Source organism: Protopterus annectens, chromosome 10.part0 (genome assembly GCF_019279795.1).
Source record: "Protopterus annectens isolate FY-2018-M chromosome 10.part0, PAN1.0, whole genome shotgun sequence".
NCBI classification, from domain to species: domain Eukaryota; kingdom Metazoa; phylum Chordata; order Ceratodontiformes; family Protopteridae; genus Protopterus; species Protopterus annectens.
Window position 1 is genome coordinate 1,680,537,517 of NC_056744.1, and position 18,613 is coordinate 1,680,556,129.

General features: G+C 41.6%; 1 protein-coding gene across 1 annotated transcript in view; it reads right to left on the bottom strand.

Moving 5' to 3' along the window:
- GPD1L (glycerol-3-phosphate dehydrogenase 1 like) overlaps window positions 1-18,613 on the bottom strand; it is a 922,781-nt gene that overhangs the window by 484,782 nt on the left and 419,386 nt on the right. The window contains exon 4 of the mRNA XM_044086437.1: window positions 13,037-13,175. Coding sequence (XP_043942372.1) covers window positions 13,037-13,175 — 139 coding nt within the window. The remainder of the gene's footprint in view (window positions 1-13,036; window positions 13,176-18,613) is intronic.

Sequence of the window (18,613 nt, forward strand, 5' to 3'; positions counted from 1 at the left end):
GGGATGCTGGAAGGGCTTGTCAGAGAGAGACTCTCTGCTTCCCTGGTTTTGTGGACCCCCCTCTGCCTCTAGGGCGGAGTCTGTTATTATTACCCCCTCTGCCTCTAGGGGTAAACTGACCACGTGTATCTGGCGTGAGTCCTTGGGATTTGCGGAACCACATCTTTCCACCCTTCTGTCCTTTGGGGTAAGGTCTAAAAGGGGTGGAAAAACGGACCCCTACGGCAGAAAGAGTCTTGCCGTCCTGCTCACACCTGGTCAATGTATCCTTCACTTGAGGACCAAACAAAGTTGACCCATCAAAGGGAGAGTTTGTGAAGGATGCCTTGAAGGGATCAGCAAAATTACAGAGCCGCATCCAGGATTGACGACTCAGAGCCACTCCTGTGCCTGCGGCTCTACTCGCCCCATCTGCTGCATATGAAATCAGCCGCATGGAGGAGTTGGTTATGGAGTTAAGGATTCCTAGCTGAGAAGCAATCTTGTCTTGTGCCCCCTGAGCTGTAGGATCCTGTACTACTTCACCTAGTTCCTTAAGGATGTCCCTTTGGAGTCTGGTGAAATGACACAAATAGTTCAGCGAACGCATGGCAAAAGTCGCTGAGGAAAACATCCGCTTACCATACCTGTCCATGGTCCTGGAATCCTTGTTAGGAGGATGGACTGGTACGGAAGGATCTGCAAGTTCCTTTTTAGTGGCGGCCGCCACCACCATGGCATCAACCGGGACACCTTTCATAAGGAATTGCTGTTCAGAAGGGGCTGTAATAAATTTAGAAGGCCTCCTGGGAACTGGCTCTACGGAGTCAGGAGAAGCCCAAGCCTTTCGAGCGATTACCTGCATGAGGGGGTCAAAAGACGGAGACACCCAGGAGGTGGAGGGTCGAGAACCAAACGCCTCTAGGTATACCAACTCATCATCGGAGGGATTTATGGTGGGCCAGTTTCCCCTCTGTTTCAGGAGTTCTAGGATGTCTGAAAAGGAGACATCCTCAGAGGGGGATCTTGGGGACCCCTCCGACTCATCTAAGTCGGTATCCGAGTAATAGACTCAGGGGAGTCTAGGTGCTTCCTCTTACAAGTCCTCTTGCGCGGAGGATCTCCTGACGGATCAGGAGAATCCTCGGAAGAGGGGGCTCCTCCCAGTGGGGAAACCTGAGGCGGTGGATCTCTCGGTCCGGGTGCAAGAGAGTGGGAAGAGATATCAACAGGCACCGTAGAGGGAGGAGCTAAAGGAATTGACTGCTGACTGAGCTCAGGGGCCAGCACACTCCTCATCACCTCGAAGGCTCCCCTCCCAGGGAGATCCGAGAGAACCCGTTCCGAAGAAACTGGGACTCCCAGGCCCACCGAAAGGGAAGGCTCCGAGGAAGATGTCGGAGCCGAGCTCACCAAGGCCGAAGCTCCAAGGGGAAGAGCGGGGTCGGACAAGGGTCCGATGCCACTCACCCCCTTGGAGCAGACCAGGGAAGCCCGGCCACCGAATCCCTCCAAGGAAGGTCTCGAGGAGGAGATAAGAGTAGATGCTGAAGGCGCAGAAGGGGGGGGTATCTGGCCTTCAGCCATAGCAGTAACTATTCCCGTAGACTCCAGCTCCAAACTCTGGGGTAGAGTCGAAGGAGGAATTTGAAGAGGGTGTGGACTAATAGTCGTCTGTTGAGACGGACTATGAAGCATTTGGGCTAATGCCTGTGATTTTAGCAATCTGCTTACCACCCTCTCTAAATCATGGTCTGACAACCTAGAAGACCTCGATGATCGGCTCCGATGGCTCCGCTCCGAAAGAAGAAGTGAGGCCGGAGCTGACAGTATCGGTTCCAAAGAGGGAGACCTGGACCTCTTCCTCGAAGGAACCATCGGAGCCGAAGACCCCACGGATCCAGACGGAGCCAATAACTTTCGCCCGAGTGTAGTCAGATGTATCGGCTCCAGCCGGAGCCGATACGGGCAAGGAAACAATGGTGTCGGAGCCGGTCGGTGCCGACACCAAAGCCTGAGCCACATGGTGGTCGGAGCCAATCGGAGCCGACACCAAAGTGACAGTAACAGTATCGGCACCGATAGCCATCGGTGCCGAGGATTTAGCCAAGTTAGGATCGGCTCCAGCCGGAGCCGATCTCGACTCCGAAGGAGTCGGAGCCAAGGCCGGAGGCTTAGAAACTGAAGCCTGGACCTTGGTAGTCCTAGAAGGCTTGCCCGGAGCCGATTTTGCCGGGGAGCCCTCCGGTTTAAGGAGACCCCTTAAAATAAGTTTATTTCTCCTTTCCTGCAGGACTCTCTGGCTAAAAGAGTGACAAATTGCACAGGAGTCCTGCAGGTGGAGAGGTCCCAGGCAGTATAAACAAGAAGTGTGACCGTCTGTCAGAGACATCTTCTGACAGCACGAGTCACACTTCTTGAAGCCTGAGACCCTCTGTTCTTTAGACATAGTGCTTTCAAAAACAGTACACACACAGTCCCGAATCAGACAAGTAAAGTTAACTATGAGAAGTTATTATAAACTCTCACACACACACACCCTAACAGGGGGGGGGGGGGTGGGAGGGAATAAAGGCCTGACTAAAAAGGTAAAGAAGGAAAAATAAAGTTAGTCAGGAAAGGCCTCAAAAGTATCTAAGAAAGATAGAAATCTAAGAAAAAGATAAAAATTTTCTGACTGGGGGCTAAAATTTAGTAATACTAAACACTTACCAGGAGCTGGCAAAAGGAGGACCTCATCAGTGAAGCGGCAAACGAGATCTGGGTACTTACCGCCTTGCATCATGGGATATGGGGCTGCCTCGAGCTGGTAAAAGTGACTCTCGAGCTTAGCAAGTGCCGAGTTGGAGCCGAGGATCGGCTCCGAACCCATCAAGCAAGAATGAAGGCGAGATTGACAACTTAACATTGACAGTTTAAACAAGTTGGCTATTTTAAATATGCCTGAAGAAAATTGCTCTGCCAGATGAAGCTGTGTTTAGCACTCACAAACAGTGCAGTACTTCACTGTTTCATATGTTCCACATGAGTGTAGAATACATGAATGCAATGGATGCATGCTGATTATCAGGTGTACAAGTGGCTGCTGCCAGGTACCTGATGTCCTCCAGACAGAACTTTAAATCACATCACACAGCAAATGAGGAGAAAGTGACTTACCAGAGCACAGTGGAATAATGCAGACAAGAAGTTGTCTTATATTTTCTTAAACCATTGGATTGTAAAAAATACAGAGTGCTCTGAAAGCACATATTCAGTCTGTAAAAAAGCAAAGATGGTGAGAAGAACAGTTAATGAATTCAAATAAAACTATCATCACATGGGAGAAAACCTTTTAGGATGGTTAAAGAGCATCATCTCAGCTGTGTGAAAACCTATAAAAAGCTGGTTTGAAATAAAAAAAAGACAACATTTAAAACAAATAAAACTGACCAGTAGTTATGGAGAGACACTCAGGACCAAAACCACCACTACACAACACTATACACTAAGCACACCCGAAAACACAACACTAGGTCCTGAATAAGTCCTTGTAATACATTTTGGATGAAAGCACCCAAAAAACACTGCAGTGCTGCAATGGCCTTCATCCTGTGTGTGTTTGTCTATGCCCATTGCTAGGCTTGAAACCAGTGTCCAAATCCTCACGATCCCATGGGTTCCAGTGACTGCTCTTAGAACAGGCAGCTTCGCAGGCAAACTTTGAAATTATAAGTAACTAAGTCTTACATTTTTGAGCTGGTATGTTGAAATCCTAGTGCAAAAGGAGGTGTACTAACATGCAGCAAAGAATATTCCTGAGGAAGTACAAAACACTGCACTACAGTAAGATGCCGAAAGCTTTACGAAATATGTACAATGTACAAAAATGCACCAGGGCAGGTAGCAGCAGCATCCCAAGCCTGATGGCACAAGTAGATCATGCACTACCATATGGTCACATGACTATGACACTGTGGAATCGCTAGCCCAGCAGAATGAAAAACTGTACAGTTCAGCAGAGAAATCTCCATTGAAGTTTGTTTCTACACAACAAGAAAGAAAGACAATACATAAATCTCTCACCCTCTTTCAAACACCTAGCATGAGCATGGAAAGAGTAAAGCTGGAAAAATAAATTAGACAGAATGACAAACTACCAAGTTAAAAGCTTTTTTAAGACACTAAAAGGCCAGTGTTGGCTCTAGGAACTACTTCTGTATGACCTGGGGGAAACTATTAGAGTCAGCTTAACCTTGTAATACAGGAGCTACAATATATTCCTCTGATTCAAAGTTTAAAGATAACTTATATACAATGATCACAATGTATCCTGGCATTTAATATGCTAAGTCTTCTAGAACAGATATAAAGCTGTTTTCTTTTCAATTTTAATAACTAATATAAATAATTATACAATGACCGTCCATTATTATTCAAAAACATGCACGCTGATTGGCCAGCTCAATCAGCATGTCCATAGTAAATCCCACAATATACCAATGGAAAAAGGTCCAGTCACCCTTCGCACTCTTGATTAAATCATTCAATATACCACACCACGTCATCGGTTATTGCTTAAATATTCCTCTGTTGATAATTACGATTTAAAATGGCTACATCTTAGAAACCATATGTCGGCATACTATATTCTAACAAGACATCTGTTAGAATGTTCCAAGTTCTAGAATGGTGGAAGACATAGATAAATGTGATTGTCCAGACACTATTACACAGGTTCATAGGTATATATTAGGCATGAAGCCCAGAAGACACCTGAAAAGCCAAGATAGCCAAGTCAAACATACTAGGAATAATTTATGATCTCTGAGGCATAAAGAGCGAGGTGATTCAGTAATGTCTAGTCTGTGACGTGAGCTCACACTTACGCCAATTCTCATATTTAAACATGTATTTCATTAGTATCTATTCTGCTGCTTGCAAAATCTGAACCAGTGGATGAACTGGAAGGTTAAAAGTCTTTTCTTAAAATAATTACATTTAGTGATTTGAAATAGCATTCTTTTCTTTTGTACTTACTATATTTCATTTAATGACATGCCTTACAATATAGTCACTTATGTTATTTTATACATTAGTATAATCTCTCACGTACGTTATTTTACACATTAGCTTATTGCACTACAATTCCTTTAAGAGAGAATAACATTCAATGCCCACTAATGAATACTAATAAAACACTTGCCATCAGAACTGCTGTTGCATGCATCTTATTACTTTAGGACCCATTACATTTTCAAAGGTACTCAGCTACCTGAAATTAATATATAGTGGCAGTAAGCTCATGGTAACACTGCTTTTGGCAATGTCTTAAATATAGACTGCTTGAATACTTTTTTAAAATACTACCATACATCAGTACAGTTACACACTCACACTAAAACAAACATATATTTCAAATATTGCTGTACATTACTTACTATGACCTTTAAAAAGTTTCACCAGTACTTTCATATTAGGTGACATATGAATGCTGCAGTCAGTTTGACAAGATCTATCTTCAGCTCTCTGGGACCTTTGGGGTTAATGAATATATGACTGTCAAGCAAGTAATCTTTCACTGGAATTGCTGCTTGTAGGCTCAATATCAAAACTATGGTCACAGTGACATTCTTCTCTCTCACTACTACCAGAGTTATGCCAAGTCTTCAAAAAAGAACAGTGCCTGATGATGGTAAGTTCTCCACTTGCCACAATATCATTAGCCCTGTTACCTCACTTATACTGTATGCATCCAGGCTGAATAGTGTCACACTTACGTTGTTTATCACTTCTCACCAAGCTCACCTGCTATAAAAAGTGTCTTTTCTTTTGCCTCCTTTTCTTGTATCGAAGTATTTCTTCCTGTTGTTTTCCCTTTGGTCTCTTCTCCTTTCTTCTTTTTCTGTTCTGTCTGTGGTTTTGGTTATACTGGTCATCTTGTTTCTTATGTTGTGCTTAAATGCTTGACTGGCTGATGCAATTCTAACAGTAGAAAGAATGGATGTCATGTCAACTTTCAGTATACTCTTCAGTTCCTGTTTCTGCTAAATCTCTCCGGACGTGATTGCATTTGACACAGAGTATCCCTATAGCCAATGGTCCACTGTCACATTTCTGTGTGCAACTCCTTGGTATGTACAAAATTCTATAGAGTCACATCTGTCAAAGGTGGACTATTGTCAGTCCTTGCTGTCTCCAACATTCAAACAGTGGAATACTTGTTAACAGTGGGAACTACTGCATGACAGAACACAGAAAACACTTGTTCTGTCTTTGGGAATTGTGAGTAGTTATCAACAACAGCAAATAGCTAGTCTTTGCTATAACTGGCCCATAAAAATAAATGTACAAATCAGTTCATGTTCATCACCAGCAATTAGGCATATGCATGTGAACAGCCACTGGCTTGACATGACAAGCAGATTTTGTCTCAGATTCATGTACAGACTTTCCCTTTTGGGTAACACATTATTTTCTTGTGTTCATACTCTGGTTCATAGGTGGGTACTAAGCTATCTGCCCAAAGGCATTTATAAGCCTAGCCAGAATGTGTTGGCTTTCGCTGTCCCTTAGATTAGTTCCCTGTGCCACTGTCCAGCAGAGCCACTGAAGTGATCCCCGAGGTAAACTTTGTTTCCCATCCACTCGTCAAGGTTTCTTTGAAAGAGTGTTAGTGAGGAGCTCTGCCTGATGTAGATTGGGATCTTGTTCCAAAGCATGGGAAGTCTCTGGGACAGGAATCTATCCCTCCAGCATGTCCTATTTATTGTTGCGGTAAGGTTTAGATCTCTAGAGCGTGTGGCTCGAGGGGATAAGGTTTTCTTTAGGTGGAGCATGTCCATCAATTCTGGGTTGGACATGGCCTTGTATGTCAAGCAGAGATCACCTCTGAATAGGCGGTATGCAACTGAGTACAACTGGAGTTTCTTCAGTAGAGCTGCATAGGGCATCTGTTTGAGGCCATTGATCCTCTTGGTGAGGTACTTCTGTGGTCTTTCCAGCTGTTGCAGGTGTCTTGTAAGGTACATCCCAAATGGGGCATTGAACTATAAGATGGGTCTGATGAGTGATAAGTAGAGGGGCACAATGACCTCTTTTGATCTGGCTGCAAACCCTTTTGTGATTAGGTGGGCCATGTAGAAGGATTTTCTAACCACTTTGGCAATGTGATTATCAAAGGTGAGATTACTATCTACTTGGGTCCCCAGATCCCTTATTACATCTTCCGTATTTAGGGGACTGCCACCTATGTGGTAGTTTGTGGGTACTTTGTTTTTTACAAAGGGGATGACTATGCACTTTTTGGCATTTAGCTTGAGGCCATGATTTTGACACCAGGTATCCGTCTCAGTGAGGCCCTTTTGGAGGATGTCTGTGTCAGCCTGACAGTCAATTATAGCCCCTAGTTTACAGTTGTCTGCGAACATGGTCAGCCATAGTCCACCTGTGCTTGCCTGTACCTCTGAGAAGTATATGCCGAACAGGAGGGGTCCCAGGACCGAGCCCTGAGAAACACCACTTGTAACCGGTTTAGAGACGGACCTAGCTCCCACAACTGTCACCATGTGGGTTCTGTCCGTGAGCCAGTTGGCAACCCATCTTGTGACACAGGGGTTTATGTCCAGGCTGGTGAGCTTGTCTATAATACCAGAATGGGGAATGGTGTTGAAGGCCTTAGCGAGGTCTAGGTAGGCTGTGTGTACAATCTTTCCCTTGTCTATAGCCTTGGTAACTGTCTCAAAGAAGTCCACCAGGTTTAGGAGGCATGATCTGCCCTTAACAAAGCCAAACTGGGTTCCCAATGTCTCTGTTAATGAGTTCCATGATGATGCGCTCCATAGCCTTGCAGACCAAGCTAGTCAGGCTTATATGGCGATAATTCCCAGGGTCTGTTGTGGCTCCACCTTTGTGGTGCGGGACAACCATTGCTGTGCGCCACTCTATGGGTATGTAGCCTGTGGAGAGGCTGAGGTTGAACAGTGTGTTTAGGTGAGGGGTTAGTTCGTCTTTGAGCTCATGTAGGATGCAGCCTGGGACACTGTCCGGTCCCATTGATGCTGAGTTTTTGGCTTTGGAGAGGGCTGTTTTAACCTGAGTGTTTGCAATTTCAGGGACTCTACATTATTCTGGTATGGTTATGGGTCCTTTTGGGGGTGAGATGGGGGTGAAGTTTGCACTAAACATGTCTGCCAGGATGTTGGCGATATCGGTCGGTTCAGTGTATTTTGTGCCATTCTGCACTAACTCCGAGCAGATCTGAGCATTGCCACATAGATTCTTGACATAGCTAAAGAATGCCTTGTGGTTATCTTTGGAGTCCTTGGCAATTTTTCTTTCAAAGCTCGCCTTGGATGATTTTATGAGGGATCATAGTTTCTTGCTGATACTGATCAGGGATGTCTTCCCTTCTTGGGATTTTACTCTTTTCTGTACTAGTTTCCTCCTTCTATTGTATAGCTTGTTTATGGCAGGAGTCCACCAGACTGGTTTCCTTTTCTTGGAGGAGTGAGTCTTGGTTTTGCTTGGGATGGCACGATCCATGCATTCTTGTAGCTGCCCGTAGAATGCATTAGTAAATGATTTTGCAGCCTGGACAGTGTTTTCCTTCAGCATGGGGGCTTTGAAACTTTCCACCTCGGTCTTAAGTAACGTGAAGTTTGCTTTTGAAAAGTTTTTCATGGTGGCTTTCTTGTCCGAGGGAGGGGGCGGAATATGGATATCCAAAGTGATTTGTTTATGGTCAGATCTAACCAGCAAGGGGTTGACCTCTGGTGTGGAACACCGGTCGCCCATGTTGGTGATGACCAGGTCCAATATGTTGTCACCTCTGGTGGGAGTGTTGACCAGTTGAACCAGGGCATTTGAGTTTATAAACTCTAGGAAAAGTTGGGCAAGGGAGTTAGTACTTGAGTAATTCTCCCAGTTAATGTTTGGGTAATTGAAATCACCCAATATTAGGGTTATTGGTAGGACCTTTATGTTTCCCAGTGTTTCCAGAAATGCACAATGGGGGTCCTGGGACATGGTGGGTGATCTATAGCAAGCTACAATTTGAATTGCAGTTTTGCCCATTGTTAGTTGCACGTGGATGATCTCTGACGCATTGTGCTGTGCTGGTGTCTCATTTCCTTCTCTTTCCTCAACTGCATCAGTGGAAAAAACATGTATCCCTGCTGATACAAATCCACTTGTTTTTACATCTCTGTCTTTCACTAAAGTCTCACCTTCAGCAGAGCCTTTAACGGGTAGCACTTTTAAGTACTGACTATACTACATTTCTGATATTATGGCTTTGGCCTTAGCCTTGAATATAACATCAGTTAATATAGTTGGTGAAAAGTCTGTGTCTGTCACCTTCTTCACTTATCTGTTTAATACATTCATGGCTATCTCCTGAATTTCTGCTTTCTCACTTCTACTTATATTGTACACATAGTGGTAACTGTTTCTTTACTATCATTTTACTTCTTTACAACTGTTTTGTGTTTTATTCCTTACATATATTTTACAACTGTTTCAAGTACCTCTCTAACTCTGAAAGCTGTTACCTCTGGTTTAGTTTTTCACTTACACCTCTGCTTCTACATACCCTGATATTCTGCTTCTTGCATGTTACACATACTTGTTTCAAAAACTAGGTACTGTTTATTATAAGAGTAACTGTATTTTCTGTAGCATTACTGCCTGTCTCTTCTATTTCCTTCTCTCAGTTAATTTTGTTTTTCTTTGTTATTCATCTCTTGATATCCTTCTGTTTCATTAACTTGTTTTTCTTTACATGCACCCATGTTCTTTACCTATATCTCTATAATACTGAATACTTTGACCAAATCTATCAGCCTGCCTAGGGTCATTTCTGGCTTGGCAAATGCTTTCCACTTTATTGTGCCATTATTACACATCTATTTGATTTGGACCTATATTTCTTTAACAATGTCAGTGAACTCAAAATATCCAGCTATTACTGTCACACAAGTATAGACTTCCTATGGGATGCTCTTGTGAATTAAAATATTTCACTGCCTGCATTTTTCTTCAGTTCAAAGTGGTAATTTAGTTTATTTAGCACCTCTTGGAATCTGTTGTTTGTCCTGTTATTGCTTCACAAATGTCATATACTTGTTCTCCTGTCATATGAAATAATAAAGCAGTTAAAATCTGTCAATGTTGGTTATGCTTAATATCTGAATTGTTCTGAAATTTGGTTACTCATTTCTATTATGGCTAACACTGGTGTTTCACAGTCTGTTTTCAAATACAGACGGTTAGGAATTCCCACATTTTCTCCTTTTCTATTTGTTTAATTTTTAAACTTGTCATTTTTTTGTTAATACATTATATGCATCTCTCATGTGTTTAGGCACTTTCAGCATCAGCCTTTTTACGAAACCTTCTTAAAACCACTTACATTTAAGGTTTTTCCTGGCTGCTGTGTTTCTCTTTGTCTGTCTGTTCTTCTTTTGTTCTGGAAAAAGTTTACATGTGTCATATGACATATTCATAGTAAGTTTGCCCATTTGTGCATGCTTTTTTCTAATGAACAGAATAATTTACCAGACCACCAAATTAGATACTGTTGCAACTGTGGACCTGGAAGTGGTATACACCACTCGACTCCATTATATCTGGTCCAGCCACACATGCCTCTAGACACAAACAATGAATGGAATGGAAATCTGTGGTACCATGTTAGGGACATTATACAGGTGACCTACGTGGTTTGTGGATATGTAGATAAAAACTACTGGACAGATTCAAAAGTGCAGGATCCACTTTAATGAATGAGCAATAACTCAATACTTGCAATTATGTCTACTTACAAGGTCGGTCTGGAATTAACTGATTAAAAGATCCTTCTGGAATATTTACTGTTAAATTTAATTTCAGACTTCCACAGAGAACAGTTGTATCACTTATGGGCCAATGGGAAAACAAGTACCTAATCTGGTTTGTGCATAATTCATGACCTTTTACAATCTGGATTTTTTTTTCAGATTCATTCTCGAACAATAGGTAACTCATGCCGAAAATCTGTATCAATTACAAACCATGAATACTTTTCTATCGAGTGTAAAGACTCTAAGATTGCAAGTTTTCATAGTAAGTTTTCTTTCATTATTTAACTGTAAATGTATGCTTAGCCATCAAATCTCATCTTACTAAATTCCTGGCCATGATTCAAAGAATGACACAGAGTCCTTCATTAAGCATTTCTTTATTTATCTTTAATTTTCTGATGGAAACAGATCTTTTGGGGAAATGTCAGTCCACCAAGAGAAATATAGGTCACTACTTTATTACACTACAACACATCATTTTCATTTTGTAATATTTTGCTCTTAAAGATGGTGGATTCCCAATATGAGACTGCTATCTCCCTCACCTAAACAACCAAACAATCAATCCCGCATACCAGCAATGAAATGGATTTTACTCATAGTTCTAAATTATGGAAGCTAAAAATGAAAGGGGACGTAAAGCCCATTCTAGATTTCAGAAGTCTCAATGCTTCCACAGCATAGGCAAAATTTGGCAAGGTCAGAATACTCTCCATCATGACATCTCTTATGTAATCTTTAGCCCTCCAAGGTACTCATCTCCACTTCAAGAATACAGGAACAGATAAGAGGTTCCTGCACTTATGGATAGGGGCCAGTCTCTTCCAGTACAGGAATTTGTGTCCAGTGGTAGCCAGACAGCAAAGTCTTTAAGAACTACCTGGTAGTGGTAGTGGTGGTGGAAAACCTGCATTCCAAATCAGTCCAGATAATCCCTTAAATGGAATTCTGTCTCTTTCTACCCATAATCAAATAAGCTTGATTGGGCCCAGGAGTTCTGAGAGCTGATTTTATCCATTCCAGTAAGAAGATCACTGTTAACCTCATGCATTACGCTGGAGTAAACATCCCTTTTCGGACTGACATTCAAAGCATGGGACCTATAATTACAATGACTGCTATCACCTTGGGCTCTTCAGATAAAATTCACTGTATTCTTAGAGCAGTACAAGCCCCTTCTACCCAAAGAAGCAGAAAATAAGTGGAAACGATTTTCAAATGGATAACTAACAAGAGAGTCCTATCTGATTTGGATCCTTCCTATGGCTCGTTTAGATGATCTCTCTTATCTTTTCTTTTGGCCTTATACTCTTATCTATTTCCAGCTTACATGATCACATGGATGGGCAGTCCTTGGCTTCCTTGAAACTTCTTTTTAAGAAATTTCTCAGGGGTACCCTTCTGTATTCTACAGACAGAAATAACAGTCATGTCCTAGCCTCGTTTTTCAGTTATCATATGATTAAAAAGCAAAATGCCTTCATTAACACATGGACTAACACAAAGTCAGTCACAATAGGGTGATGTTTTCAGTAAAGAAAATTGCCGGCAAATACAGACGAAAGTGTCATAACCATATGCCTGGTTAAGTTAACCAGTATCTTTCCATGCTTCAAGAACTGGCTGTACATGAGGTTACTATAAATACAGGGGGGGGGAGGCACAACAGCAAGAAATACTTTCTGTACAACCACGATAATCTCTTGCACTTCCTTACATACACATTAAGGAAGCAGAAAAGGATGTGGTGCATCTGCTCAGTGAAGAATGAATTAAAGCCCAGTCAATCAAGAGCATTAGATGAAGCAGGCTTCCAGTGAAAGTTATATTATAAGGAAGGGACAAAACACCCAATAAACAATATAACATCCGAGGCAAGTTAGAAATTATTTGAAGGAAGCATGTTTGGTCCGTCAGTCTCAAAGGAAAGGATTGATGTATTTGTCATTGAAAAGCTTTATTAGTACCAGCAATCACTCAAAGGACATTGGTACTCCTGATACAAAACTACCAAAAAAAAACAAACAAACATTTACAACATATCAACAGATCTCCAAGGTACAAATGTAAACATTCTAAAACTGAAAAATGTGAAAAATGACAGTTTTTCCCTGCCGCTAGGAAGGAATGCAAGACAGAAGAATTTAGAAAGAATTTCATACGCAAAGAATTAAAATATCAGCATTGTTTCTAAATAAAATTAACAATGTGGACATGCTTTGCATATAATGTCTTACCTATAGTGGTCTCACAGAAATTTGCCGCTGCTACTTCATTGGCAATGTTGGCCCCCATCAGCACACTAACATCAATTCCTACTTTTTCTCGAATTATGTCAGAAATTAGTCTGAGTCCTTCTGGGCCTTCATCAATTCCCTGCAGTTCAAGTGAGGCACAACAAATACTTGTAAACATTTTGGAAACAAGTTGTAGCGCAAAAAGTTAAAAAATTTTAAAATACAAATGCTTCGTGTTATGAGGCAATCATATGCAAAAGTATGTGGTCATTGAAGATTAAATAAACTCTCAGGTCCACTCTCTGAAGCATTACAAGTCTTGGCTCAAGGTCCTCTCAGTATCTTGAACATTTAAGATCTCTGCACCTAAAGACCTGTAAATGATTATGATATTTTTAACAAGGGTTCTCCTAAAAACCAGTTTACTGAAAAAATGCTATAGTCAAGAAAACATCATAAATCATATATTCTCAGGAATACTAATGTTACATTTTTGCAAGAAAAATAAAGGTAAACCCAAATTTGGACTCTCTTTGTATTGAAAAAATATGGAATTTTCATGCAATTTGTAGTTTAGGCTACAGCACTTATTCACCAAAACCTTATTTCTTCTTTAATCCGTCACCTATAATGCTGACAGCTTTATTAAATGTTCAACAGCTGGAATCTCTTTTAATTTTGAACATATATAGATATATATATATAGACAATCAAATTTATAATAAAATTATGGTAAGGACTAGAAATTGAACTTAAATCTCATATATTTAATCACTGGATTTCTTATGAAAAACGGATTCATTGTTTTGGGAACCACATATATTTTGCATAGACAGTACAAAGGGTGCACACCACTGCAGTACGTTACACAATCTTCCCACTCATACTCACAATTTGTAAAGATACACTCTGAATGCACTTACTGATCCTAACTATTCCTACTACTAGTACTAATGACAGCAAAACTGAACAGGCATTTTATCAGAACTAGACATTACATACAGAGTTCCCCCCCCATGTCAAGATGTATGTGCTACAAGGTACTTATGTAAATGCTGACTGTGATGCCAACTCATCTGTAAAACTACTTCTTATGTGCATAAAAATAAATGCAAACTGTGCAATCTAGCTATAAAAAACGAAATTATGTTCTCACCATACATTCCATCTGTGTTATCAGTTTTCATTCTTCCTCAACCTGTGGGTTCAGATCAGATCAGCTGTTACAATCACTCATTGGCAACCTTCAAACACTGGACCCCACCCAGTTTGGGTTTGTGAAGGGCCGATCTTGTCTCCTGAACCTGATTGACTTCTTTGAATCAGTCTCCAGAGCCATGGACAAGGGTAAGGTGGTCCACACAGCCTATCTAGACCTTGCCAAGGCCTTTGACACCATCCCCCACTCTGGAATCATAGATAAACTTACTAAGTTGGGCATTAATCCCTATGTCACCCAATGGGTTGCTAAATGGCTTACTGATAGAACCCACACTGTAAAAGTAGCCGACTCCAAATCCAGCTCCAGACAAGTGACAAGTGGAGTACCTCAGGGTTCAGTCCTGGGGCAGCTCTTGTTTGGCATCTACTTCTCTGAAGTACAGGTCAACACTAAGGGACTCTGGCTAACAAAGTTTGCAGATGACTGCAAACTGGGAGCCATTATTGAATCCCAAATGATGTGGATACTCTACAAAAGGGCCTTACAGAAACAGATGCTTGGTGCCAGAGCCATGGGCTCAAGCTCAATGCCAAGAAATGTATTGTTATCCCCTTTGGGAAAAAACATGTATCCATGAATTACCATATAGGTGGCAGTACACTAAACACAGAAAGTGTGATAAGAGACTTAGGGACACAAGTGGACAGTGGTCTCACCTTCGATAACCACATCGCCACAACAGTCAGGAAATCCTGCTATGTGGCACACCTCATCACGAAGGGCTTTTCATCCAGAAAAAAGGAGGTCATTGTCCCACTGTACTCATCCCTCATTAGACCCATTATAGAATACAACGCCCCATTTGGTATGTACCTCTCAAGACATCTGCAACAACTGGAAAGGCCTCAGAAATACCTCACTAAAAGAATCACAGGCCTAAAGAAGATGTCCTACGCTGACCGCCTTAAAAAACTCCAGCTATACTCTGTCGCATATCGTCTACTCAGAGGCGATCTCTGCTTAACATACAAGGCCATGTCAAACCCAGAGCTGTTGGACATGCTACACTTAAAGAAATCCCAATCCCTCAGAGCTACACGCTCCAGGGATCTAAACCTTGTCATCACAATAAACAAAACATGCTGGAGGGATAGGTTTCTGACCCAGAGACTCCCCAGACTCTGGAATAGATTGCCCATACATGTCAAGCAGAGTGCCTCTTTGGACCTCTTCAAGAGGAACCTTGACGATTAGATGGGAGAAAGGAAATTCACCCCAGGGATCACGTCAGTCACCCTGCTAGACAAGGGTCCAGGAAAGTAAATAATGTGGGAAGAAATAGCCAGGGAATTGTTATGGCTAGGCTTGTATAGGCCCTAGGGCTGATAGCCTAGTACCAACCTATGAACCTATATTAATCAAAAAACTCTCGAGCTTCTTCCTTACCCATAATGCACCCTTCCTAAGTACGTCAGATCTTGTTTGCTAATAGAAGTAAGATAAAAATCAGAAAGGTCCACAGAGATTATATCTGGAGCTCAGCACAAGGGATGTGTCAACCTAAAAACACTCGCTCTTCTAGGAGTTCAAACTTAGAGGGCTGGTGGGTGGGGAGTTGAGGAAGAATGAAAATAAACAGCACAGATGGAACGGTATGGTGAGTACATAACTTCTTTATCTGATGTTGTCAATTTTCCTTCTATCCTCAAACTATGGGACAGAGTCCCCAGCTACCTTAGATCCTGGGTGGACTAAAGTAAGGATATTCCTCAGCACCAATGAACCAAATAATTATCTAACCCTGGAGACCAGATCCAATTTGTAATGAGTAACACAGGTATTGGGAGTAGCCCAAGTCGCTGCTGCACAAATGTCATCCACAGACACCCTAGAGTGGAAGACAGATGAAGATGCCACTGCTCTAGTTGAATGGGCTTGTAAAGATTTCAGTAAGACAATGCCCAATTGGTTAAAAATGAAAAAATACAATTGGTGAGCCATCTGGATAAGGTTACTTTAGTGACTGGTTTACCCAATTTAATATCTGAGAAGGAAACAAGATTTCCTGATATCGTTGGTTCTATGAAGATAAAATCGCAGTTGTCTGTGAGTATCTAATAAATGTAACAAGTATTCACCTTTGTTCTGAAAGTTTGGGAAAAAAATACTTGTAAATTAATGGACTGATTGATGTTTGTCTCTGATACCACCTTTGGTAAAACAAAAAAAAAAGATGGATTAGTATGCAGAGATACTCTGTCTTTGTGAAAAATCAAGTATGGTGGTTGGGAAGACAAGGCTTGAATCTCTGAAATTCTTCTTGCAGAAATTACGGCTACCAAGAAAATGGTTTTCCAAGAAAAGAACTTGAGATCACACTTAGCTGCTGGTTCAAAGGGTTTGGGTATGTTAGCCTGCAGCATCAAATTTAGGTCCCAAGGGTTATAGGATCTTTATAAGAGGGCTTTAAAAGAAGAGTTCCTCTCAGAAAGGCTTTGCATAGCTTATGTGAAGCTAACTGGCCTTTGACTGTCAAAGAAGCTGACCCTTCTTTGAAGAGTTGGGCCAAAAATCAAGAATATCATGAATAGGAGCTGAAAAGGGATCAATGTTATTTTGAAGTGCCCAGTGAATGAATCTTTTTCACTTACTGGAATAAAGCTTACATGTAAGATGGCCTGTGGGAAGACAGGAGTATATGTTGGACTGGAGATGAGAGCATAGGTTTTCTGGCTATTAATGGAATTGGACAAACCAGGCAGTTAGCCTGAGGTTTGTTATGTCTGGATGAATCATGCCTTTTGGGTGAGACAGGCGGTCTGGAGTTGGATTCAGAATCCACAGTTGGTAAGTAAGTGAGGTCAAAGAAAAGGGAACCAAATCTGTCAAGGCCAATATGGTGCAATGAGGATTACTTTGCTTTTTAACCTGGTCACTTTCTGTAGAAATTTTGGAATTAAAAGAGTCAGGGTAAAGGCATAAAGAAGACCGGAGGGCCAATTGTGAAGAACAGCATCCCACGGTGACTCTTCACATGGGGGGATCAGGGCTGCAGAGGGGTATTTGCTGCACTTGTTGTTTAGGGCAGAGGTGAAAAGGTCACAGCAAGGCTGACCCCACTGATGGAATATCATTTCCTATACTCTTTGATTGAGGGACCATTCGTAAGGTAGAAGAATACACCTGCTCAGTTTGTCTGCTATCATACTGGACTTCCCCGGAATATGCACTGCTATTAGAAAGCGGTTGGATGAGATCACCCATTGCCACACTCAGAGCTTCTTGACATAGGGGTAGGATCTGGTTCCCCCTTGTTTGTTGATTTACCAGACTACTGACATATCTGCCTAAATTGCAATTGCCCTCAAGGGAGGAGCGTCCTGGAAAGTCTGCAATACTAAGTGCACTGCTCTCATCTCTAGGACATTGATATGCAAGCTGGCCTATTTGGGGTACCAAGTGCCATTGACTTTTTTTCAGAAAAACCTCCCGTGATCACTGTGGCCTTCAGCTGGGGAAGAATAAATAGATGACCTTGTAGAATTTGATCTGACTGAATCCATCATCCGAGATCTTTTTTGCATATATTGGTGATCCTTATCTGAGTTGACATCAGTTGCAGAAGAATGAGTGGACATAACAGAGAGTGACTTTGACCTTTTCAGAAAGGGAGAAGGAACTCTGAATGGAACCGGGTCCAATGATGTTGAATATTGTGTCCTGGGTAAACCACGTAGGCTTGCATTTAAATCCACTGATTTTGGTGTCAAATCTGAGGAGTCCTTAGTCTTATCCGAAGTAGGATCTGAAGAAGTAGATGGATCCATCTGTTGTCAAATCTTGGTCTTCAGTTCCGAAAAAGTAGCCAGATATGCAAGTCTCAGTTTCGTAATTATTGGATCCGACAGAGAAGTCAAAACCAAGACAGGCCTCTTCTTCACTTTTTCAGAAGCCTTAGATGAAGAAAAAGAGGGGCTTGACAAATCTGACTTGTCCTTTTTTGGTTTATCTAAGGAAGGAGCTCCAGATATTGCCTCACTGAAGGTGGAAGACAGTAAACCTTTAAGGATTAATTTGTTTTTGCATTCAGCCAGAGCCATATGGTTGAACTCATGGCAAATAAAACAATCCTTCTGGAGATGGAGGGGTACGAAAAAATGAACGCAAAGTGTATGGGAGACTGAATATGGCATTTACGGCCACATTTCCCACACTTTATGAAGCCAGGCTTTACTTTCTCTCACATTCCTCCACTGTAGAAACCAACAAGGTAGAGAAAAAAATGTTTTAATAATAAAAGCCTTTTATATATATATATATATATATATATATATATATATATATATATATATATAGCTAAAGGAGAAAAAGGGACACATGCCAACAATGGTAAGAAAAGGTTACATGCAGTGTAA